Source organism: Monodon monoceros, unplaced genomic scaffold, assembly GCF_005190385.1.
Source record: "Monodon monoceros isolate NGI ecotype Baffin Bay Population unplaced genomic scaffold, NGI_Narwhal_1 Super_Scaffold_21, whole genome shotgun sequence".
Lineage (NCBI taxonomy): Eukaryota > Metazoa > Chordata > Mammalia > Artiodactyla > Monodontidae > Monodon > Monodon monoceros.
The window spans coordinates 17422455-17448626 of NW_021703778.1; the positions used below are offsets into that span (position 1 = coordinate 17422455).

General features: G+C 39.8%; 1 protein-coding gene across 15 annotated transcripts in view; it reads right to left on the reverse strand.

Annotated features, from left to right (window-relative positions):
- Positions 1-26172, reverse strand: part of PARD3 (par-3 family cell polarity regulator) — a 644329-nt gene that overhangs the window by 17524 nt on the left and 600633 nt on the right. For all 15 annotated transcript variants that reach the window (XM_029237263.1, XM_029237269.1, XM_029237268.1 and 12 more), the window contains one exon: positions 959-1079. In XM_029237263.1, coding sequence (XP_029093096.1) covers positions 959-1079 — 121 coding nt within the window. The remainder of the gene's footprint in view (positions 1-958; positions 1080-26172) is intronic.

The following is a 26172-nucleotide window of genomic DNA, read 5'->3' on the forward strand; positions in this document are numbered from 1 at the left end:
CCACAACGAAGAGTAGCCCCCGCTCGCCGCAACTAGAGAAAGCCCGCACGCAGCAACGAAGACCCAATGCAGCCAAAAATAAATAAGTTAGTCAATTAATTTTTTAAAAATTATTTTTCTATTCCCTGTCCTCAAAGCATTATTGGCTATGGTCACACTGTCATGTTGACTGGACTTACTAATACCCTCAGTTAGATTTTCCTGCCTCAGGCAGCTTATTTACTCATCTCTAGTTGACTCTCTCAGGTTTCCAAGGAAAGCCTTCACAATTCCCATCATATTGAACCCCCAAATCTGCTCCAATGCCTCCCATTCCCAGAAGTGACATCACCTCTAAGGCAAAACACAAGATCAGAGCCCAAGTCTGGGGCTGGATTGGGAGGATTAATTAGCCCGCCACACTGTGGAATCTGGACTTATCTTGGGGGCATTGAGAAGCCATTCAGAGCGCTGCTGTAGAAGGGTCCCTCTGGCGGCGATGGGAGGGACGACTGGAGATGGGCTAGAGGCAGAGACCTGGCAGGGGCTCAACAAATGCACACAGGAGATGGGGGAGGATCAAGAATCACTAAATACTGTACTTTGCGTAGAGTAGATACACCATAGACGTGTTGAGCTGACTTATTCAGGCTCTGACTCTCAGAAAAATGTATATAGAAAAATACTGAACTAAACTTTAAAAAATGCATAGCTGAGAGCCAGAATACTTCTGCTCTGTCTTGTCATCAGGCAAATGAAACCTATTTTGCAACGGACAGATGGTGCAACAAGATATAAAATGAAATTAGCAGTGATGAAACCCAGATGGAAATGAGGAAAAGGTCAATATGCTAAAGGTCAAAGGAATCTGGCTCCATCTTGTCTTGTTTCATAAAGGTCTGAGGTCACAGCTTAGAGGCTTTTACTGCAGCGAAGTTGCAGGACTTCCTACGACTGTGCCAAGGCACCAAACACTCACCCAGGGTTGTTCAAAGCTATAGGTACGTCGCCGATCTTCCACATCTTCATCCTGCTTTGCTTGCTGAAATTCTTGCCGGAGACGCTGTATCCGATCATGGTTGCTAGGAGTTGATCTGTTGCTAAAAGACAAAACGGGCAACAGTGAACACCCTTCAGAAATACAATCTGTGGATGGAAGTTGCCAGGAAAAAATGGCAGCTTGCTGTGAAATGGTGCTGTTTGAGAGGAAGTGAAATTTTAAGACAATATCTAGGCATTTGAAATATGTTTTCATTTTGTTCTCATGATTAAGACTTACTGAGGTGATTTTAGACAGATATTCAAGAGGGCAAGTGGTATTTTTAGACATTCCTTTTTTACGCAGCTCTTTAAAAGCCTCATTTCCTCTCGGTAATCTGGCAAGGTGTTGGCAGCAAAAATTTTTTGGAAAGGACATTGCATGAAAAGTCGGAAATACCAGGGTCCAGTCCTAGCTCCTCCACCTTCTTAAAGTAAGGTACTTAACGTCTCTGGGCTGCGGCTTCTTTATATAGAGGAAGTGCACATAAGAATCCTCTTTGCTCTAAATATCATAGTTGTAACAATCAAGTGAGACAACACCATACAATATAGACTCACAAACGTGCAGTATTACTTTCGTAATGCCATTATATGAAGTTCTTGTTTATGAGTTTTCCCACGTCTATACACAAAATCCAACACTCACAGTATACATGAAAAGCATTTTAAAAATAACCTCAGGTGGTAGTTTGATTGAACCAATGAGTTCATAATAATTTTGCCTTCTATTTTATAGCTTTGAATTCTGTTTTATCCTCACAGAAAGCTTATAAGATAGGTGCAGAAGGTAGTATTTCACACACACACACACACACACACACACACACACACACACACACACACACAAAGGTAGAAACTACCATTCAGAGAAGATAAGTAACTTGTTTGAAGTCTCCAGTCTTTCTCTAGCCAGTGGGGAATGTGAGACTAGAATCCAGAATTTTCGGGCCACTAACCTAGCCTCATCTCACTATACCCTGTTGTTTCTTTTAGTAAAACACACAGCAGACACCAAAGCCCCTCCCCTATTAAATTACATACATATTTAAAAAGTATTTTGCAAGAGTAATAGATATAGCCAAAATCAATCTTAAATCTCACAGCACTTTTGGTGGATTCCATTCCCTAAGCACAACATTACATCGAATCCGGACAGCTATTCAAGCACATTAGGTATATAGTTTTCCAACAAAACTTCAGACTTCCTGAGGACAAGAACCAAGTCTTATATTTATCACATATACCCCTCCAAGCTGCTGGCAGAATGGGAAGCTGTCAGCCAATAGGAGGATGGGTCCCTTCATTGAAGACATGTTGCCCTGATGACTCAGAGTGGATCTGAGTTCTTTTGGCTGCACAGCCCCCTGGGTAATGTCATTTGTGAGAGGTGGCCTGGAAAGAGAAAGTCTGTCAGAGGAGAGCCTATAAAATTCTCAAACTAACATGTCTTTGTATAATTTCACATATTTTCAAGAATTCCAAACGTTTGAAAATCTCAAATTGAAAATGATCACATCCAGGACCATAACATGAACAACTTCTAAGAATAGGGGATTGTCTTTCATCACTTCATCTCCTCGGTGGGTTCCTATCACCCTTATGTTTCTATCAATTTCATGAAAGCTTCTGGAATATCCTGTCGATACATTCAATTGGATGATTTTCCCAGTCAATGAAAACTTGTGTTCCCTTTGTTCCTCTTCTGATAGATCTTTGGGACTGATCAGCCAGAGAACATGGAAAGTTAATCTGTAAAATGTGCTAGCTGACAACACGAAGATTCCGTCTACACGTGGGTACCACTTTAAACTTCCCCTCCACACTCCTGAGCCTAGCAGGGTGTTATTCCTACTGGTTTTTAAATCATATATACAGCATCTTATCTTGTCCCAGCAGATACGTTTTCCAGATGGAACGCCCAATCCACAGAACTCCTCACCCTCCATGTGAAACTGTGATGGTGTAGGTACGTGGATAGATTCATAAGACAAAGGCTAGGAAAGTGAACATTCATTCACCTCACTGCCCTCTTTCCAGCTGTGACTCTTTTGTCCCCTGCATACTTCACAGCTTTTAATAGGGGGATTGTAGGAGGCCTGCCTGGAGAAATATTTTACAAGTCTTAGTAGAAATATTTCCCTATTATTTTCATGTAGCACAGACAGTTTTAACCACATAATTATTAGGTACATGAAGTCCAAACCGTTGGTGAAAACGGACCTCTTCTTACTATTTGTGATTACCTGAATGCACAGTCTCCCAAAAAAGTGATTTGGTTATACGTATACTTGTATATATTCTTTTCAAATTCTTTTCCCATTTAGGTTATTACAGAATATTGAGCAGAGTTCCCTGTGCTATACAGTAGGTCCCTGTTGGTTATCTATTTTAAATATAGCAGTGTGTACATGTCAATCCAAAATTCCCAATCTATTCCTCCCCCCCATCTTTCCCCCTTGGTAACTGTAAATTCATTCTCTAAGTCTGTAAGTCTGTTTCTGTTTTGTAAATAAGTTTTTGCATCATGAAATAAAATTTTTTTAGATTCCGCATATAAGCGATATCACATGATACTTGTCTTTCTCTGTCTGACTTCACTTAGTATGGTAATCTCCAGGTCCATCCATGTTGCTGCAAATGGCATTATTTCATTCTTTTTAATGGCTGAGTAATGTTCCATTGTATATATGTACCACATCTTCTTTATCCATTCCTCTGTTGATGGATACTTCGGTTGCTTCCATGTCTTGCCTATTGTAAACAGTGCTGCAATGAACACTGGGGTGCATGTATCCTTTTGAACCATGTTTTTCTCTAGATATATGTCCAGGAGTGGGATTGCTGGATCATATGGTAATTCTATTTTTAGTTTTTTAAGGAACCTCCATATTGTTCTCCATAGTGGCTGTACCAATTTACATTCTCAGTCTCACAAGGGAAGTGGACCCCGGTCCTTAATTTTAAGTTCTGGTGACCTTCATGCTTTTCATAGGACAAGACAAGAACTGGAACTCACTTCTGACCTTATTTCCAAATCTGAGCAGCTGGCGAGACCACTGTTTCACTCTCTTTTCCCTGCTTCCTTTCTTCTTATGCTCTAGAGGAAGCAGACTGACCTCCTAAGACTAGCAAAGCGCCCGAGGGTTGAAGGCTGCAGTGGTTTTCTGATGGATGGAGATTTCCAAAGACTGGAAGCCTATCAAGAATCCTTGGGGAATAACAGCTGGCAGTCTGCAGGTGAAACCCTGGCTTCTAGAGGTGGAACCACTGCAACTGCTTAGTTCTGCCTCTCAGGCCAGGCTCTAAGGGCCAATAACTCACATCTGGATTTCAAAAGCTCTTGGTTACCTCTTCTGCCAAGAAGGCCAAAGGAAATTTGAAATATTCATTAGCATTCGTGACGAATGCCTGCAGACCCCAATCAACTTATACTTGGGTTCACTGCCAACTTAAAGTTGCTCATTATTATTATTTTTTTTGGTGAGGAATATAACAAAGATATCACCTAAGTTGATCAGATGGGTGAATGAAGACAATAAAACTCTTAATGAGGAGTCAGTAAATCATAATTTACCAATAGTGTACAGAAAGGAGGGATGAGGATGGGAATGACAGAGATGCTTTTTGGGTAAAAAAAATCTACACGGTTTATGTCCAACATTAGCATTTAGCCTTTCTTACACACTGGTGTTTATACACATGCACACACTCGTGTGTGTGTGTGTATGTGTGTGTATTTTAAACTAAATGAAGAGGGTTTTGGTCCCGTAATGATCTGGGATTTTTTCTGACAGGGTCAAGAAAGCGTACATTGGATCACACACTATGGAGATCCCTAACACACATGTACAACCTAACCCTGGCTTAGACGGAACCTAAATCTTTCCCATCCAATTACCGTGGGAATGTACTCTCTCCTATCAGAGGTAGATCACACAGAGTACTAAGTTTTAAAACCTTCAGATTGGACTCCTGCAATGTGCTTCACAAGCAAAAGTAGCTGAAAACACCAATCCATGCTAACTGCAGCCACAATCCTATTTGTAGATAAGCATCTGAGCCTGCCCTGCATCTGTGCTGCACAGGTGCACTGAATGAGGAAAGAAACTTCATAATCGCGGGTCTCACCACTAGACACGTCTTGTGTATGAATCTCATCATCCAGAGTGCTTTTCAAAAAATGCTGATTGAGACTCATCTTGAGATATTCTGAGTCAGCCCGGCTAGTGCAGGGCCCAGGAATCTGCATGCATTTGAAAGCAAGTGCTCTATGGACAACACTTTGAAAACAAGGCCTGCAGGCTTCATAGTTGGGACAAATTCCAATGCCTGCAGGGCAATTAACTAAAGAGTGAAGGAGACCCACTGCGCTGGAAGCACAAAGTATGTCCTTGGACAGCTGGGAGAAATATGCTTGGTCTAGAAAGGGAGGCCCTTACTTGGTTCCAGTAGATTATTGCCCTGAAAGGATATGGGTCTGATGTTGCCTTCTAACTTTTTTTTTTTTTGAGAGAAGTCAGAATTATAGTCCCCACCCTACCTTCTAATTTTTTTTTTTTTTCCGGTACGTGGGACTCTCACCGCTGTGGCCTCTCCCGTTGAGGAGCACAGGCTCTGGACGCGCAGGCTCAGCGGCCATGGTTCACGGGCCCAGCCGCTCCGCGGCATGTGGGATCCTCCTGGACTGGGGCACGAACCCGCGTCCCCTGCATCGGCAGGCGGACTCTCAACCACTGAGCCACCAGGGAAGCCCCCTACCTTCTAATTTTAAATGTTGGCTTATTTTAATTTTTCAATCCTAGGTGAGAGAAAAAAATGTCTGTTGCCTGCTAGCTTGTAAGCTCTACTTTATATTCTACAGATGCTGCCTGTTTTATATGTTGCTTTTCTAGGTTATTTACTTTCACTGCACCGAGATAAGGCTAGTGGACCCCTAGTAACAGGCCCAAGAAGCAAATATTTTAAAAAAAAAGACCGCTGGGCATTGTCCATGCAGCCTTGCCTCTGCTCCTGATCTAACACTGGGCACACTGGCCTGCAGGCTTGAGTTCTGACCTATCTTTTCAGACCATCATATGCTGAGAGAGAGGTGTTTGTGACGTGACTGATGAATTCTTTATGGACTAAAAATACTTTAACATTTGCATGTTTAATTATGCAAGGGAAATCCAGGAAACTGGAATAGAAGGCATAGCCTTAAGACCCAGAATTCAATGGAAGGGAGAATAACCTCATTGCTCTGAACAAGGAGGTACCGTCTTGGTACATACTTTCCTTCCTATAGAAGGAAGGAGAAAGGGAAAGCGAAGAGAGGAGGAAGACAGAGGGAGGGGATGTATCCACGGGCTCAGAAGGGGGAGATGATTCTACACTCTAGTACAAGAGAAGAGACACTTCCAAGGAAGAGAGGAGATAAATTTGCTCGTATCTTTCTTTCTGTAATACCCTTTCTTTTTCTTTCCATCTTTCCAATTCTACCAGGAAGTCAAAGAAATCAAATTCCACCTCCTTGAAGCCTTTCCTAACTAATGCAGCCCATGTTCATCGTTTCCTTTCAATTCCTCAATACTCCCTGTCCTCTGACCCAGACACTGTTTTACAGTGTTTGGTACTTAGACGGGTGTGTGTTTCTCTTCCTTAAGTTTAGGGCTTCATTACAATCATATATTTTGTACGTCACATCCCTGCGGCAGGTAAATTGTTACCAAATATTTATGATGGACAGACTTTCAGGTGTCCCATGATCCCTGCCTCTGGGATCCCAACCTTTGTGCAACCCAAACACATGAGTGTGGGCAGGGCCTGTGACTTGCTTCTATCCAGTAAAATGAGGCAAAGGTCAAGAAATGTGTACGACTACATGTACGTGGTTAAATAAGAACACAGGGTCCATCTTACTAGTCCTTCTTTCCCCTTTCTGGCTTTGAAGAAGGGAGCTGTCACGAATCCTACAGCTTCAAAGAACAGAATAATGCCAACAACTCCAGGAGCAGGGAAGTGGGGCTTCCCTAAGCACAGCCTCCAAGTGAGAAGCCAGCCTGGCTGACACCTTGATTGCACCGGGATGAGACCTTGAGCAGGGGCGTTCCGCTAAGCCATTGCCAGACACCAGACCCACAGAAACTGATACAATAAACATGTCTTGTTTGAAGCTAAATCTGTGTTAACTTGCTCTGCAGCAAACACTGATACCCACTGGTGATGGCCTTGGCTGTGTGACTTGATTTGGCCGGTACGATGTTAGTGGATATGATGCAAACAGGGGTTTGCAATGTGATTGTATGGCAGGTCTCCCTCTGATGACAACAAAAGATAACACCTAAACTCCCTAAACCTTGCTCTCTTTAGCATACACACACACACCACCTATCACCACCATGTCACCTTAAACAATGTGAGGGCGTTGTACACTATTAAATGAAATCAAGTTGCCTGGAAGGGCTCACAGAACTATGCCTTGTCCACAGTTGCAACCTAATAAATATTGCCCGTTGCAAAGCCTGTTGGTTAGAAGAGCAGAGTAAAAGAGAGGAATCATACTTGATGAATGAGTTTTACCACTATCATTTATATGATTAATCACTCCAAAGTTCTGGTCTCCTAGAAAAATTACACAAAGGAAATACTATCGCACGAGATGTCACTGAAAGATGGTCACTGCCAGACTTTAACACGTGAAACCAATGGAGGGCACTTTCCACTAGACACCAGTGTACAGCCAAGAATACCCCATGGAAATCTACCCAATGGCTTAGGGCAACTCCTTTTGTCAACCTCCCCATCACTGCACCAAAACGCCCCACTCTGGTTCTATGATCTCTGCAAATCAGCCCTCTTAAGGCCAAAGCAACCATGGTTTCCCCGAGTGTGGGGAGAACAGCCCCACCAACCAGATGGTTTGGTAAAACCAAACTCAAGGACTCATCCTAGTTTCTCTTTCTGGCAGAAATTGGTGACCTGCTAGGATCTGGGTCAACACACAACCCACAAGGAGATATTCCTGGTTAAAACGGGTTTTAGTTACTTTGCCAAGGGTTCAGTTTGTAACAGATCTCCTTCAAATCCCCAATTTGCAAAAGAACAGGGACACAGTAAAGATTTTGGTTAACTGTATCAGCTCATACCTTCGGCCTCTTCATTGTTGCTCTATACTTCTCAGCCCTAGCAATTTACTTTCTGGCCTAAGTACAAAATTCTACTCCAAATGCTAGTGAATTTCATACCTGTACTTGGCATCCAATTACTGGGGATGCAAAAGGACATTATTCTTTTTCCCAATTAAAAAAAATGCAAAAGCCGATTTCCAAATTATACCTGAGACGGTGGAAATAAAGCAGCTCCACACTCGAAGCTTTTTCCTGTTGATATATTTCTATCACCTCCCCCCCAGGTATTCCACGGGCACACCAGATGGGAAAAGTATCAGCCTCTCTGCTTAAGGAACTTTTTCTCCTCCACCTGCCGGCACTTCAAAGACCTATCCTCTCCGGATCCTGGGATGCCACAGTCAGGATGCTGAAACCTCATTATGGTTTGAATCCCAGCACACTTAGAAAGGCGATAGTTAAGTTAAAGCTTCCAAGACTCCATTCATTTATACTCAGATCCTGTTCTGCTGACCTCTGATGTCTTTAGCTAACAACTCAAACTTCGTGCAAGGTTTCTGGGTTTTAGTCGACTTATTTAAGGGAAATGTTATCTTTTTATTGATTTCCTTGGTACTTACAGAGACGGAAGCACTAAAGATCCAGCACAGTATGGGAACAACCTATCCTGCAAGACTACTCGTATTTTTGGAAACATTTTCATTGGAGAAAAATTAGAGCGTATTTCCCTCCCTTGCTTGATTAATTCTTCTTACATCCGAGGAACGGAAAAGCTTTTAGTGTCTTTATTAGTACCAGTGGCAAGTCCAAAATTCAACTATTTCCTGGACGTCACTTAAAACAGACAACCAAACTGGAGCAGGCAAAAAGTGACACTGGAGAAAACATATGTAGGGCAGACCTGTCACATAGCTTTGGAAACAGGCAGCCAGCAATGACCACAAGCGTCTCAGATCATTAAGCAATGTCTTAACTGTGATGTTACGCGTCGATGTACGGAGTTGTAATCCTTTCAAAATAGACAGATTGTCAGCGTGATAAAGTGGATATAAACAAGTTCTTGAACAGGGATGACTAAAGTGTTGGTGGTGGGGGGGTGCTGACGTTACTGAACTAAGAAGGGATGCTAGCTCAGGGACCAGGAACCAACGCCATTCAGAGGCTGCAGGTAAACAACGCTCTTCTCACTTAGATATTTTTCTCTACTGATTAGCAATTCCATAAAATATTCCTGATCTTGTAATCGCCAGACAAGTAGTTATAATCTACAGATGTCAGAACCGAGTTCTTAATTGCTGTAAATTAGTGAGCAAACCCAGGTTTCTCATTAAACCCATTACACCCCGTATGGTAAAATGGAGCACGTGTCATATGTTCTCTTTCCTGCCACTCAAATCGGGAGCATTCTTTGTGAAATCCTAGGGACACACAGAGCAGCAGAGAGAGAGTGCTAGGGTGTGTTTGTGGCGGGTTCCTGTCCCCCAGAGTGTGCTTCCTCTAGGGGGAAAAGAAAAGCCTCTAAATGGCAATGAATTTGTTGCCTAAATTCTAACAATGGCCTCCACTGTGCCTCATCTTTGCTTCCTTAAGGCAGAGTAAGTGGTATCACTCCTCTGAAAACTTCTGCTTCTCTTAGAGGAACCTGGAAGCACTTCTTCCCATGGCCCATGGTTTGCCTCCTGTCACCTGTGCAGGCGAAGAGGCACAAATTTCTAAATTAAAAGGGAAGGAAGAGGCTAAGATGCCATGACAAAGCCAACTCTGAACTTCAGCTTAGGTACGCATTAGTGGGACCAGGCTAAGAAGACTGGCTTTCTGCTGTGGCTCTACCTCTCAGACTGGAAGATTTATGAGGAATGGGAGAAAGGGTGGGAGGGTTAAACCAAGAAATGTATCAATTACCGAACTACAGATAAAAATAGCTCCTCTGCACAAGCTTCATTAAGTTTTATCAGCAAGTATCTTGGGGTTTTACACTCAAACCACAGGTCATAAATTCTCAGTAAATCCTCCATATGTTCACCAAACACCTGAATTCAATTTCTCTTCTGGTTGTGAAGGAGGAATGTGGTGCTCAAATTAATTATGCATGCAAAGTTAGTTTCTAACAAGGGCAGCTCTTTTGTGATGCTGAAAGGTATTTACAACATCTGAAATTTGGGGATAGATCCTTCTTCAATCTTAGTATTTTTATATTGGTATAAATTCTCTCTTCCAAGTTTGTACAGTGAAAAAATAAAGTTGGTGAATACCTTGTTTTAACGTTCGCATTTTTCTGTAGATAATCCCAGATATTTGTGAGATGTAACGAATGGTCTTAATATTTACTATAAGGATTTTAGACAAATATTTCTATGGGTAGGTACAAATCACCTTGAATTACAGGGAAAGTCTAAAGTGAGGCTAAATGGCTATATTTATATATGTTTACGCGTACATGTGAAATTAGCTACTTAGTGTCATTTTCAGTTTATTTTCAGTTATACTCATCATTTGTAATATGAAAAGAATTATGAGAAACTTATGCAAATCCCAGAGGCATTCACTTTCCTCAGCTGATAAAATTCATTTTCAGATTCTGACACCCATGATTTGTGGTCCATTTCACACCAATTTCAGTGTTATAAATCATAACAAATTAAAAATGTACAGCTATGTTCTCTGGGTTGAAAAGGTGGTCACCAAAGCTGTTAATACTGCACTTGCTTCTGATGTGATGAGTCATAGGGAGGGTCATCTCTCTCCATCAGAAAGACTTGGGACGGGGTCTCACTCCAAGTCCCTCTGTGGTCATTCGGTAACAGGGCTATCATTTCATAAGCAGCAAAATCTCAGGAATGTACCCCTCGCCCCATTTTATTACTATCATCATTCTTCCTTATTAGCCTGTCACTGGGCTCAGGCAGGAGTGAGAAAAAGTTAGCTTTACTTTTTCAAGGGGAATTCCTCCAGCTACAAAGAACACACACATGCACAGACATACAAAATTTCAGGACTCAACAATAAATACACGAAAAAAGATACTCCATTGTGAGCCTGAGGTGGCTCCTCCTAACTAGTAAATTTCACAGAAATAATACAAGTTGGTTTCTACCAGAAAGGGTTGATCAGTCTTCAGGCCACATTTCCAGGGAGGCATATGGTAAAACTCAGCACAAAAGTAATATTATTTAGCAAGCTTTCAAAAACTATCAATATAAAACTATCAAAGAGATCGTATTCTAATAAACCTTTCTAAACAGACAGTCTTTGAATACTATGAGGGTGAATGGTAGAATCTAAGACCCCAGGGATGGTGGAGAAATCCAGATTGAACTTCCACAAGCCCCTGTGAGAAATGGGGGCTGAGCCGTGGACAGAAGCAGAGTTCTGCAGGCATGAGTCTTCCTAGCAGGCAACTCTGTGTGCCTTTAAACGAATAAATGATGGGAGAGAAAATGTTTTCCAGGTATACCTATGAATTTAAATGCACTCTTGAAAATAAAATGTTACTGCCTATAAGAAACCACATATGTCATTTTTCTTTGCACAATGCAAGAAGCAGTTATAATTTGGGGTTAATACCCAAAGTGCACTTACTTTTCATAAATCGTGTGATTTTTCTTGAACTGTCTATTAAACGGCAAGGACATGTAAGGTTATTCTAATGGGTTAGAGAGTTGAGGAAAGGTTATGGATTATACTATTCATTCAATAAAACCACTGGGGATACAAAGGTTAGTCAGTTGTGACCTACAGTTAAAGTCTGTGCTTTAAACTAAAATATACAATTGAGTGTCTGAATAAAGAGCAAATGGATTTTAATATTATAGGTGAAAACCCTGAAGAACTAAAAGAAGAGTGAAAATCAGGAATATATTATGGAAATTTGAAATAAAAAAGCAATGGAAATTAAATTACCAAAACTGATGGTTTTTGATGACAAAATAAAACAATTATCATGTTCTTTTTCACATTACAGAGGTTTTACCATACAAGTATAGAAACTAATTATAGAACCATTATTTTAACTCTTTAATCATGAAATGATTACATAGAATTTAAGGCTAACATTTTCTTTGTTTTTGCATTCTCTGTCTTTAATGACAGCATAATTGCAGAATATTATACAAAACTAAGCTATGGTGTTTTTAGGATAAAAATTCCAATGCAGTGCAGTGCTTAATACTCATGTCATAATTCTAAATAATGGTTACATTCTATATGGCTTTTCTGAAATGACTTAAAGCGGAAAATAATGTTAACAGGAGATATAGTGCCTGTAGGTTTCATGAGTGGCTAACTCTGAAACACTTTTGATGCCTAGAATAAAAGCAGAAACATAAATCTATTCATTTTCTAAAAAAACAACATTGGATGGGCCCAAATAAAGAGTCTGCATCTATTATTTTTAAACATTTTAAAGATCATTAGAATATTTTTCTTGACTGGTAATTAATGTTTTTACTTCTATTTATGCTCTAAATTAATGTCATAATTATTAGTTAATAATTTTCTAGGCTTTTCTTCTATTCACAATTTGACCACAACCTAATTTACAAATTATTTATCTGGAAATAAATGAGACAGAAATGTCAATCAACTTAACTTCTCATTTAGGTTTAACTGAATTATTATGACAGAGCACAAAAAGTGTGACCATATTGGTTTGGAATTAATGGTAGACATCATTCTTTTGTAAATTACGTTTTTTTTCACAGTAATACTCGCCTATGTATAGTTTATACGTTACAATGCTAAAGAAAAAGCTTAAAATAAAAGAATCTCCTTTTTCATCACGTCTTGTTCCTCTGACTACCCAATCCTTCCCCTCCAAAAAAAACCCCACTTTTTAAGGCTTTTAGCTGTTTTCTATGATATTTCTTTTTAACTCAACCTGAGATAGTCAGAACGGATTGATCATAATTCCCAGTTTGTGATATACTCTTGATGATTTCTGCACGACTCACTTTCTTTCACTTAGTGATTTTTAATACTGGACTCATTATTTAAATTTATCAATATTATCAGTATGACTCATTACACAAAACAAAAGCTAGGGATTTAATAATAATCCATATCTAGCCAAATAGCTCTGGTATTTAACTACGTATTTCAGAATGATACATTTTTACTGCTATCTTTGATTCATTAGTTTTGAACATCTGGTTTTTTCTATTTCTTTACTTTTGCATCTGTATGAAACGATGGATGCTCACTAAACTTATTGTGATGATCATTTCATGATGTATGTGAGTCCAATCATTATGCTGTACACCTTAAACTTATACGGTGATGTGTGTCAATTATATCTCAACAGAACTGGAAGGAAATAAAATAAAGCAAAGTAAAGTAAATAAAGTAAAGTAAAATAAAATAAAATAAAATAAAAACCACTGCTGACTTCCTCTGAAGGTTGGTGAAGCATTAGCTCTCTTACACACTGCAATCCCAATTCCCACTCCCAGTTCCTCCCAATAGAGCTCTAGCGCAACTTTTCAATGATTTTTTTTTGGTTAGTGTTTACATTATTCATATACTGTTCACTGCTAATTCAAGTGGCGCATCATGGTTACATTTCCTTTCTTCTATGACATTCATGGTTTTCCTTTTGCTTCATTTTCTTAGACCCTGTCCCTACAACCTTTTTAAAAAAGACTATTTTTTAGAGTAGTTTTCAGTTCACGGCAAAATTGAGAGGCAGGTACAGAGCTATCCCATGTACACCCTGCCCCCATGCAGACATGGCCTTCCCCACTGTCCACATCCTCCATCCAAGTGGGGTATTTGTTACAGCTCATGGATCTGCACTAACACATCATTATCGCCCTAAGTCCACAGTTTACAGTAGCGTTCACTCTTGGTGTTGCATATTATATGGGTTTGGACAAATATATAAAGACACGGATCCATCATTGCAGTATCATATAGAGTGGTTTCATTGCCCTACAAATCCTCTATGCTCTGCCTGTTCATCCCTTCCCACCACCCCTCCCCTGGCCACCCCTGATCTTTTTATGTCTGCACAGTTTTGCCTTTTCCAGAATGTCAGAAAGTTGGAATCATACAGTATGTAGCCTTTTCACACTGTCTTCTTTTACTTAGTAATAAGCCTTTAGGTTTCCTCCCTGTCTTTTCATAGCTTGAAAGCTCCTTTCTTTTTAGCCCTGAATAATATTCCATTGTCTGGATATATCACAGTTTATTTATCCATTCACCTACTGAAGGACATCTTGGTGGCTTCCAAGGTTTGGCAAGTGTGAATAAAGCTGCTACAAACATTTGTGGGCAGGTTCTTGTGTGGACATAAGTTTTTGATTCTATGTGGTAAATACCAAGCAGCATGATTGCCGGATTGTAGGGTAAGAGTATGTTTAGTTTTGTAAGAAATTGCTAAACAGTCTTCCCAAGTACTGGTACCATTTTGTATCCCACCAGCAATGAATGAGTTCCTGTTGCTCCACGTCTTCACCAGCACATACTATGGGTTTGAACAAATATATAAAGACATGGATCCATCGTTACAGTATCATATAGAGTGGTTTCACTGCATTGCTGGTGTTTTGGATTTTAGCCATTCTAATAGGTATGTAGCGGTATCTCACAATGTGCATTTTTCCCTGATGACATATGGTATGGAACATCTTACAGATGCTTATCAGCCATCTCTGTATCTTTTTTGGTGAGACGCCTGTGAAGCCCTTTGGCTCTTTTAAAATTAATTAATTAATTAATTTAAAAAAATTTATTTATTTTTGGCTGTGTTGGGTCTTTGTTGCTGCGCACAGGCTTTCTCCAGTTGCGGTGAGTGGAGCCTACTCTTCATTGCATGGGCTTTTCATTGCGGTGGATTCTCTTGTTGCAGAGCACAGGCTCTAGGCACGTGGGCTTTAGTAGTTGTGACAAGCGGGCTCAGTAGTTGTGGCTCACGGGCTCTAGAGCACATGCTCAGTAGTTGTGGCACACCGGCTTAGTTGCTCTGCAGCACGTGGGATCTTCCCGGACCAGGGCTCGAACCTGTGTCCCCTGCATTGGCAGGTGGATTCTTAACCACTACGCCACCAAGGAAGCCCTGGATCCTTTTTAAAATCAGATTGTTGGTTTTCTTACTGTTTTAAACGATTTTTTAAACGTTCTTTGTGTATTTTTTTTATCAGATATGTGGGGGTTTTGCAAATATTTTCTCCCTCTCTACAGCTTTTTTTTTTCTGTACGCAGGCCTCTCGCTGTTGTGGTCTCTCCCGTTGCGGAGCACAGGCTCCGGACGCGCAGGCTCAGCGGCCATGGCTCACGGGCCCAGCCGCTCCGTGGCATGTGGGATCTTCCCGGACCGGGGCACGAACCTGTGTCCCCTGCATCGGCAGGCGGACTCTCAACCACTGCGCCACCAGGGAAGCCCTCTACAGCTTTTTTATTTATTTATTTTATTTTTGGCTGCTTTGGGTCTTCGTTGCTGCATGTGGGCTTTCTCTAGTTGTGACGAGCAGGGGCCACTCTTCCTTGTGGTGCACGGGTTTCTCATTGCGGTGGCCTCTCCTGTTGCAGAGCATGGGCTCTAGGCACGCGGGCTTCAGTAGTTGTGGCTCGCAGGCTCTAGAGCGCACGCTCAGCAGTTGTGGCTCACGGGCCTAGTTGCTCCGCGGCATGTGGGATCTTCCCGGACCAGAGCTCGAACCTGTGTCCCCTGCATTGGCAGGTGGATTCTTAACCACTGTGCCACCAGCGAAACCTCTTCTACAGCTTTTAATACAAATTTCCACAAGATCAAACTTACCACAGCTTATCAACTCGTTATTTTCTTGGAGTTCTCCAGCCCCCATGCTTGTCCCGCACGTCCCAATCTGCACTGGCTCCCTAGTTCCCAGCATCTCTCTTCATCATCAGACTGGGATTTGTTAGAGCATGCATTCTATAGCTGCCTAAAAGGGGATGTGATGGAAACAAAAAATGTTGTATCTTTGCATGCTTAAAATATATTTATTCTACCATTACCACTCATGGGCAGTTTGGTGAGGGATGGAGCTGCAGGTTAGAAAACATTACCCTGCAGTATTTGAAGGTAGGGCCCCATTGTCTTCTTGCTCCCCATGCTGCTGTTGGGTCAGCTAACATTCTGACTCCCAACTCTTTACTGTATACTTTTTTAAAGGCTCATCTCTTTATTTCCAGTATTCTGAAACTTCTCACTGCTCCCTTTTTAAAATCGATTCTTTGATCTAGAATCTTAAATTCTCCAGTTGTGGGAAAATTTCTTATGTTATTTCTCTAACACTCTCTCCATCATCATCTCTATTTCTAGAAAGCATATACGTTAAATGCCTGACCGCCCAAGGTGAACTTTGATTTTTTTTCTCTTTCTTTCCTGCCATGTTTGTCTTATGTCTCATTATTTTTGGGGAAATTTCTTCTATCTTACCTACCAAGCTTTCTGTTGTGTTTCTTCATACTGCTATCATATTTATTATTTTCCAACAGTTCGTTCATATTTTCTTAATAATCCTTTCCAATAGCTTCCTGGTCATGTTTTGATGGTTGCAGTATCTTCTCTTATTTCATGGTGGGTATTACTTACGGTTTTTAAATATTTTCTCTTCTCTTCCCTGTAATTTTTGTTTCTTCCAAGTTCTTCTCTTAAGTTTATTGTTATTGTTTTTATCTGTCTCCCATAATTAAGGTGTTCCTCAGATGTTTGATAAGCTTGCCTGTCCTTTCTATTTAAGAATGAGGCATTGGGACTTCCCTGGTGGTCCAGTGGTTAAGGCTCTGTGCCTCCACTGCAGGGGGCACGGGTTGGATCTCTGGTCGGGGAACTAAGATCCTGCATGCCACACAACCAAAAAAAAAATTAGTCATTGTGTATATGTATGGGTGGGGCTTATGAAACATCAGCTATTACTCCAGAAAGGCTGGGCAGGGAGCCACTTTTACGGGTGGGGATTCCCACATGTCAGTGTATGAGGGTTCCTACTGGGGCTGTTCAGTTTCTTCAGAGGAGAACCCGCCAATCTTAGGTCTGAGGAGCCAATGTCAGCTGGTGTCTTGACATCCTGGGGTTATTCTGTCATCATATATGGTAATAAAAAGATATACCTATTTTCAGAAAAAATAGAGATAGTATTTCTGTTTCTTATTCTTTTTGCTGTTTTGGAGTGATTTTCGAGAAGAAAAGAGGAAAACATATCTTTATTCTCTGTCAAGTTTTGGACTTTCCAGTTTGTATTATTCTTAATTCTCAATTATTTTCAAGTAGATCAAATATCTTTTCAAGAATATTTGATATTTCAAGGCATATGGATACTTACATTGGTTTTATTTTAGTATATGAAAGGCACGGATGTGACTGTTCTAAAATTGTAAGATAGTTGTTGTTTTTCATAACAGGATAATATCTACCACTCCTCAATATACTTTAGGATTATTTCTATATTACGTTTTAGGATCATATATATATATATATATATATATATATACACACACACACACACACACGAATATACACATATAACTTTTTAAGAGTATATGATTTTATGCTATATGTTTATATTTTTATGTTAAATATATATATGTATATATACTTATATATACATATATATAAACTTGGAGACTAAATTTTTTTTTTTTTTTTGTGGTACGCGGGCCTCTCACTGTTGTGGCCTCTCCCGTTGCGGAGCACAGGCTCCGGACGCGCAGGCTCAGCAGCCATGGCTCACGGGCCCAGCCGCTCCGTGGCATGTAGGATCTTCCCAGACCGGGGCACAAACCCGTGTCCCCTGCATCGGCAGGCAGACTCTCAACCACTGCGTCACCAGGGAAGCCCGAGACTAAATTTTTAAAGCATTGCATATGTAATCTGCAAAGGTCCAAATAGAAGTAAATCATATTTTAATGATTTACCCAAGTCCTCCAAACTTTCTCCCCCCAAACGCACGTTCTGACATTAATACTCAAAACGGTTTTCCTTCTTTGACATGTGATGAAGTTCACAGCTTGGCTTTATGTTTATTACACAAGTTTACTCCCGCTGGTCAATGTGGTGGCTATGATTTATAATTTTTAATTCTCTGCTTCAATATTTTCTGGCCTCCACTCTTAATTCTCCTGCCAAATAGTGACCAGCTCCCATTTGGATCTCTTAAAATCATTCCACTGGTGCTCATGATAAAGAATGTGTCCTGACTTCTCCCACAGTACAGTCCTGCCTCAGCTACAGAGCATGCTTTGAGAATACAGTTCCAGACTCCAGAGACCCCACCACACACAAAGCTGATGTCATTTTTCAGGAGACAGCATAGTTTTGTGGCTACTACATGTGAATTAATACAAGCAAATTAAACCTAGTATAAGATCCCAAACAATCATAGTCTTAGAAGAACCAATTGATACTCTGAAGAAGTGAAAGTTTATCAAAAGCCCTTTTTGTTCGTTTCAATCCTCGTGTTTGAAAATCCTTCTAGAAAGCACTAAATTCTGTTCTATCTTGGAAAGAAGGAATGATGAATATCATTTAACTTTTTTAAAACTTTCAAGATTCTCATGACCTTTAGTTCTTTTTTTTAATAAATTTATTTTATTTATTTTTGGCTGTGTTGGGTCTTTGTTGCTGTGCGCAGGCCTTTCTCTAGTTGAGGCGAGCAGGGGCTGCTCTTCATTGTGGTGCGCAGGCTTCTCATTGCAGTGGCTTCTCTTGTGGAGCATGGGCTCTAGGCACACAGGCTTCAGTAGTTGTGACATGTGGGTTCAGCAGTTGTGGCTCTCGGGCTCTAGAGCGCAGGTTCAGCAGTTGTGGTGCACGGGTTTCGTTGCTCCGCGGCATATAGGATCATCCCAGACTAGGGCTTGAACCCGTGTCCCCTGCATTAGCAGGCGGATTCTTAACCACGGTGCCACCAGGGAAGTCCTGACCTTTAGTTCTTATTACTGACTACTCTGAGTAGGAAACAAAAGGAAGAAATTGAGTTGAATGTTACTTTACTGACTATAGGTATTATCCCAAAGCCCTTTTACTTTTTTTTGATAATTTTTTTTTTACAAACTCCCAAGAGTAGCACTTCTGTAGGCATCTACCTCTTTCTCCTAAAAAGTGCAATTTGCAAACACATTGGCTAATTGTGGGTTTGCTTGGTTGGCTTCTAGTTACTCAAGACTTATTGTATCATTTTGCTTAAATATTTAGAAATTTTAAAATTATACTTTAGCTGAATAAAATGAGAAAAAATATAATTTCTTTTCTGGGCACAGTATTCATAGAAGAGGTTCTTTTCTCTAGTTTAACTTTTTCTCAGTTTCAGGGATTTTCAAATTTCCAAAAAAAAAAAAAATTGGTAATATTGAATTCCAGACACAAATCATTTAAAATGTAGATAAAAACCTTTTGACCTTTATAAGGTGATTCATATGGTGAAATTTTCACTTCTCTGTGTCTAAAATATTGTTCAAAGACTTTAACCTGATACTTCACTAATTTAAATAACTTTGTTTTGGGAAAAAAATCCTTATTTAGCAGGTTTACAGATTTTTAAAAGATTTGTTTTTCTGCAATAAACAAAGAATTTTTGATCTTTCAATTAATATTGAAGAGCTGGAAAACAGATAGAGTAACTACCCAGCCAAGGTGCTACTGAACCATAGTGGAAGGGGCAAAGGTCATGGGAATTCAGATGTACATTTCGAAACCAGCCTTGATGGCTGAAGGCTCCCCAAGGCAGGGGCAGTGCCAGCTACACCTGAGGACAGAGGAGAAAGAAATGGAGCAAAGCATCTGCTAAAACCCAGTATGATCCCTTACAAGCAGACTGTAACACCGCCTTTCCCATATTTTTACGTTCAACTGATGTCCAAGCACTAGTGTGCAGGGAAGCTAAGCCAAGGCCAAATAGAACTAATTATGTGTGTGGTAGCAACAGAAGTCCAGAACATAGACACAGACTTTGACACAGATTTAGATGAAAACATCAGCAATTTTCTAACACAGGCATTTATACTAAAGAACCAGTTTGGGATATTTTCTTGAGCTGCAAAAGAAGGATTTAGAAAACATATACTGACCCATGTTTGTCACAAGCCAATTATCCGACATAAAGCTACACTGAGACTCAGAAGTCACAGATCTCAACGATATCATTCTGTTTTGTCTTTTCTCATATTGTAATGTGTCTACAGACTGGCACTGATATTGTTTGATTTTGATATCATAATAGTGTCTCCATGGATTCTGGCTGACATTTTGTTTTGACATTATGCTACAAGAGACCTCCACTGACATTTCATTTTGTCACTGCAACATTGTTTCTATACGTTTCTGCTATATTATTTTGTTTTGACATCAAAATGTCATCTCCGTGGTCTTGGCATGACATTATCTAGAGAACTTTATGAAGTCGTATGGAGTCCATGGAATAGACGGGTAAAATGCCAAACATTTAATAAACTTGAGGGTGTTTTTGATAAACACAAATTTATATGATACTTACTGCAAAATTTGCAAAATTGTTTCCATCAAGTCACTAGGGTTTATTACAACATGGATTCAGTTAAGGAGTTGATTCTCTATCTTTCCAATAACATGTCAACAATTTTGGAGAAGTAATCCACTGCCCTTTTGTTGCCAGAATCTAGGGGTTTTTTTCTTTTAATCAATATAGTCTGATTTTTTGTGTTGCAAACTGAACTAAAATGTAAGAAGCATGTATGAAGTATACAATTATATTTCGCTGAATTTAAGAAACCATTAAATCACCATTTGTAGCAACATGGATGGACCTAGAGATTAAAGAGAAAGACAAATAACATATGATATCACTTATATGCAGGATCTAAAATATGATACATATGAACTTATTTACAAAACAGAAACAGACTCAGAGACATAGAAAACAAACTTATGGTTACCAAAGGGGAAAGGGGGTGGGGAGGGATAAATTAAGAATTTGGAATTAGCAGATACAAACTACTATATATAAAATAGATAAACAACAAGGCCCTACTGTATAGCACAGGAAACTATATTCAATGTCCTGTAATAAACCATAATGGAAAAGAATATATATATATATGTATAACTGAATCACTTTGCTGGACACCAGAAACTAACACAATATTGTAAATCAACTATACTTCAACTAAACAAAAAAGGAAAAAAAAAGAAACCATTAAATCATGACACATTTTATATATCTCTGAGACAGAAAGAGAATGCTGCCAATTAACATTGATTGTAAGAAGTAACTTAGTATTGGAGATTTTAAATTGTGAAAAATGTGAATCTTATAATTGATGAAAAGTACAGTGGTATGGCATTTGATAAAATCAATTACCAAAAATGGTGATTTAAAAAAAACTTATGATAGTTTGACATTTTTTCTTAAAAATCATGGGATAAAAACATAAATCTTAAGCTGATTTTGAAGTTGTAGGTAGACATTGTTGGTGAAATTCCTGACAAAGGATTCTCCCTTTCCTAGTAATTTCCCCCTTCTTTTGGATTTACAAAATAATCTATGAACATTCTACTGTTCATAATAAGACCAAGAATATTTATCCAGAAAGCTAAATACTTCTAGGTTATATTACCTTAAATTCTCAGGAAAATATCTACCTATCTATATATATATATTTTTGCGGTACACGGGCCTCTCACTGTTTGTGGCCTCTCCCGTTGCGGAGCACAGGCTCCGGACACGCAGGCTCAGCGGCCATGGCTCACGGGCCCAGCCGCTCCGCGGCATGTGGGATCTTCCCGGACCGGGACACGAACCCGCGTCCCCTGCATCGGCAGGTGGACTCTCAACCACTGCGCCACCAGGGAAGCCCTCAGGAAAATATCTTTACGATATAATGTTATATCTTCAACTTTGGTCAAAAGTCAATATGACAAATGCTCATAATGTGAACATTTCCGTGTTCTCTGCAACCCTATATTTACAAACGTAATCCAATTCGTTATACAATTTTTATTTTAGAAAGTGTATATGTGAGAAATTACTAACATATAACACCAGAGAAGATATTCTACACATGATCTCATATATTTCCATTTATTGCACAGTTGATCATAATAAGAGCATTAATGAATCTTATATAACCCTTCACTTGAAAATGGTCATTTTGTTATGCAATTTCCCTTTTACAAGTAAGTATGTTAAAAATTACTCCTGGAATTCATTGCTAATCAGAGCATTTCTCCAGATAAACTCATGCATTTCCTTTTGTCACAGAGTAAAGTTTTCATGTTGTCCTTTTTGCCTTGGCTACCAGGAAACTGAGATAAACTTAATGTTCAATTATAATTACTAGCTCAATTTTCTAATATTTTTTTACCTTTTTGGGTCCTTTTAAGCTTCATTTTAATAACTATTTTTAAGAACTGCTTACAATAATTTTTGGAAATTCAGTGGTCAGTACTCCTACAAGAATAAATTTTATTTCATTAACCACAGTTCCTAGAGGGTCACAATGACCACTCTATTGAGTATGGAATATAAAGCCTAGAATTTCTTTCCCTATTCTGAGTAGTTATTTCTTCTGACTCTTCTAACAGAAATAATATTTGGCTTGTGTGTATGTGAATAATGTGAGATGATGTCTAAGAAAGCATCTAACCCAGGCACTTGATAAACACTGAAGACAATGGCTTTTAGAGAGAGGCACAGAGTAGGTTATACATCTGGGCCTGCAGCTCAGGAGAGAAGTGAAATTGCAGAGAGAGCTTCAGCTGCCACCAACACATGCACAGGTGTAATTTAAGCCATAACAGTGGATCAGATACAGAAAGAACATGTCGAAAGACAAGAGGGATGAGTATATATGATAAATCTAACCAATATTGTTAGGAAAGGATTGTTTTTACTTTTCACAGCAATACAGAAGCAAAAAAGAAGGCTGGAAGTGCTTATGAAGTGGGGCTCTAATGGGATATAAAAATGTGCTCTGTTTGAGCAGCAACTCAAGTAAGCTGCCAGGCTCTGCTGCTAAAGGCTCATTGCAAGGAATCCCTGTGGGTCCAAACACCAACCTCTCTGCCCCCTCCAGGCTGGGACTTGGGCTTGGTATACCTGGGATGCTGGCAGGTATGCTGCTGTGCTGGTGACAAAAAAGAGTGTCCTCAGGGGCTGTCGATCTAGTTCCTTTCATGAGAGCTAAGGTTTCACTAACTGAAAGAAACTTTAAAGAAAATTAAAATTTTGTTTGAATGAACTAAACGTGACAGCTCTGATGTACTGTCGTCAGGATTATCCTAAATCCAAGCCTGTAAGATTAACCTTCTCATTTCCTTGATGTTAGGTTAATAATGTTATCAAATATGCTCCTTGTTCCATTGAGAGTTTGGCTAACTCTTCTCATGAAAAGAATAAAAGAAGAAGTATAGTATGTGCCCTCTCAGGACCAAGGCTACCGTTCACTATATTCTCAGCATTTCTGATGAGTTATTTAGTTTCTGTAACTTCTAAGTCCCAATGGATATTATTATGACAGAGATTTTTTTTTAAGTTGATTGGACATATTCAATTAATTTAAGCACTTTCCAAAAAAAAATTAAAAAAACCCAAAACTTAATAAGCTTTATTTTTTGTCCTTGTAACTGAGAATCTCATAACTAAGATATCAGGATCTTAGAAGTAATTAAAATAGTATGTTAAAGATTTTTACCAATAATGTAATTCTAATTACTGATGAAAAGGAGCACAAAAGGACAGTGAGCTTTTGCATTTTTGAAAGAAAAGCCAGGACTTATCAGTAACTATGACTATAGCCTATGTTTGGAAGATCAAGATGTTTGGCATCACAGAGAAGAGAGATCTTTTACTTTATAACATTTAAAATAAAACTCTCATTTCAAAAACATGAGTGTATATATTTGTAGCAAACTTTCCAACTGAAACTTAAGCTTGACGTATACATTTGTTATCCCCTTTGTATGCACTTGCGGGGGTGGTGCTCTGAGACCCCACTCAAATACAATCCATGAACAGCCTCCAATCTAAGACACATTGTTCACATCTTGCCAAGGTGTAACTGATAGTATAAAGGGTTGAAAAGCCTATATTTTAAAAAAGGCAGGCATTCTCGACTTTTCCCCACAATGTGTTCCTAGAAACCACATCATAAAATGAATCATATTTTCCCATAGGAGCAGTGTTATAATTGGAGGTTATGTTTCTGACCAAGGAGTTGGCACCAGATAAGTCCATGATATAGTAACAATGGATCACATAAGGAAAGATATAATAATTCTAAATCTTTACAGTTAAATAGTAAAAGTAGACTGCAAATACTGTAAAATGAGTTTAAGTACAGTCTATGTATTCCTTATACAAGAGAACACAAGATTCCACAGAATATATATATATAGCTAGCTAGCAAGCTTTATCTATCTATCTATCGTACTAAAAATTTTTAGAAATTCAGCGTGAAATGAACATCCCAACTAAATATCATAACGCTTCTGCTTTTTTTTTTTTAACCTAAAATGGCTTTACAGACAACTAAGACCAGATATTTTTGAAGACAAAGAGGGACGCCTTCTAGTTAAATCCTTCAATTTTACCCTGTAACCCAACATGCTTTTTTTGGTTTGTTTGTTTGTTTTGCGGTACGCAGGCCTCTCTCAGCGTTGTGGCCTCTCGCATTGCGGAGCACAGGCTCCGGACGTGCAGGCTCAGCGGCCATGGCTCACAGGCCCAGCCGCTCCGCGGCATGTGGGATCTTCCCGGACCGGGGCATGAACCCGTGTCCCCTGCATCGGCAGGTGGACTCTCAACCACTGCGCCACCAGGGAAGCCCCCAACATGCTTTTTATGTGATTTTTCACAGGATCTTTCTGTCACTTTTCAAAAATTTCCCTGTAGCTAACAGAGACTTTCAAAAAAACCATACCATCAACTTCATAACTCTTCCAAAATGCTAGAGCCAGGACATCACAGATTGTCCAATTAAGTGTTTGGGTGTGTGTTGATCTCCATCGTGGCATTTAACGTTTTATTCAAATGCCATTTAAAAAACAAAGTCGGCTTTAAAAAAAGGAGTATTCGATCATTTCCCAGATAATTGACAGAACTGGCATAGAACAACATCCAGGCTGTCCTTGGACTGTCTGCTTTCCTGTCTTCTAGGTCAGATGCAGGCTGGGAAGGTTAAAGGCAAAGCAAAGGAAACTGTAACTGTTTCTTACACAGTAGGGAATAAACAGCACGCAAATAACTCTTATGCTGCAGTCTCTACTCCACGATCATGCGACCATTGCTTTTAGAACTGAAGAACGCTCCTGGGGGGTGCCCCGGTGGCGGTGGGATGAATTGGGAGATTGGGATTGACATATATACACTAATATGTATAAAATAGATAACTAATAAGAACCTGCTGTATAAAAAATAAATAAAATTAAATTTTAAAAAATGACAATAATTATAGCTAATCAGTACTGAGCCCCCCCCAAAAAAGAACTGAAGAACACTCAAATCATAAGGTAGCACTGAGATCACTGGGACCAACTTCTCTCTCTTTTTTTTTTTCTTCAATCCACTCCAGTCAGACTTTCCTCCCCCTGTACTATTGGTTGCAACTGACACAGTTGATCACTCCTTCCTTCTTAGAACTCTTTCTTTTTTTTTTTGCGGTACGCGGGCCTCTCACTGTTGTGGCCTCTCCCGTTGAGGGGCACAGGCTCCGGACGCGCAGGCTCAGTGGCCATGGCTCACGGGCCCAGCCGCTCCTCAGCATGTGGGATCCTCCCAGACCAGGGCACGAACCCATGTCCCCTGCATTGGCAGGCGGACTCTCAACCACTGCGCCACCAGGGAAGCCCCAACTTCTCTTTATCAATGAGAAAATTGGGGCCCAGAGAGATAAAATGACATGCCAAGGTTATTAACAAACTAGGAGATGGCAGACTCAGGACAATGCAGATATACAGATTCTCAGCCCAGGGCTATGCCAGGTTGGCCCACATTTTAACACTCTGTTGCTATTGTCTTCCTGATGCATAGAAATTGGAGAAAAAGCTTTCTAATCTGCTCCATACTTGAATTAGGGGATTTCTCTCTCTCTCTCTCTCTCTCTCTCTCTCTCTCTC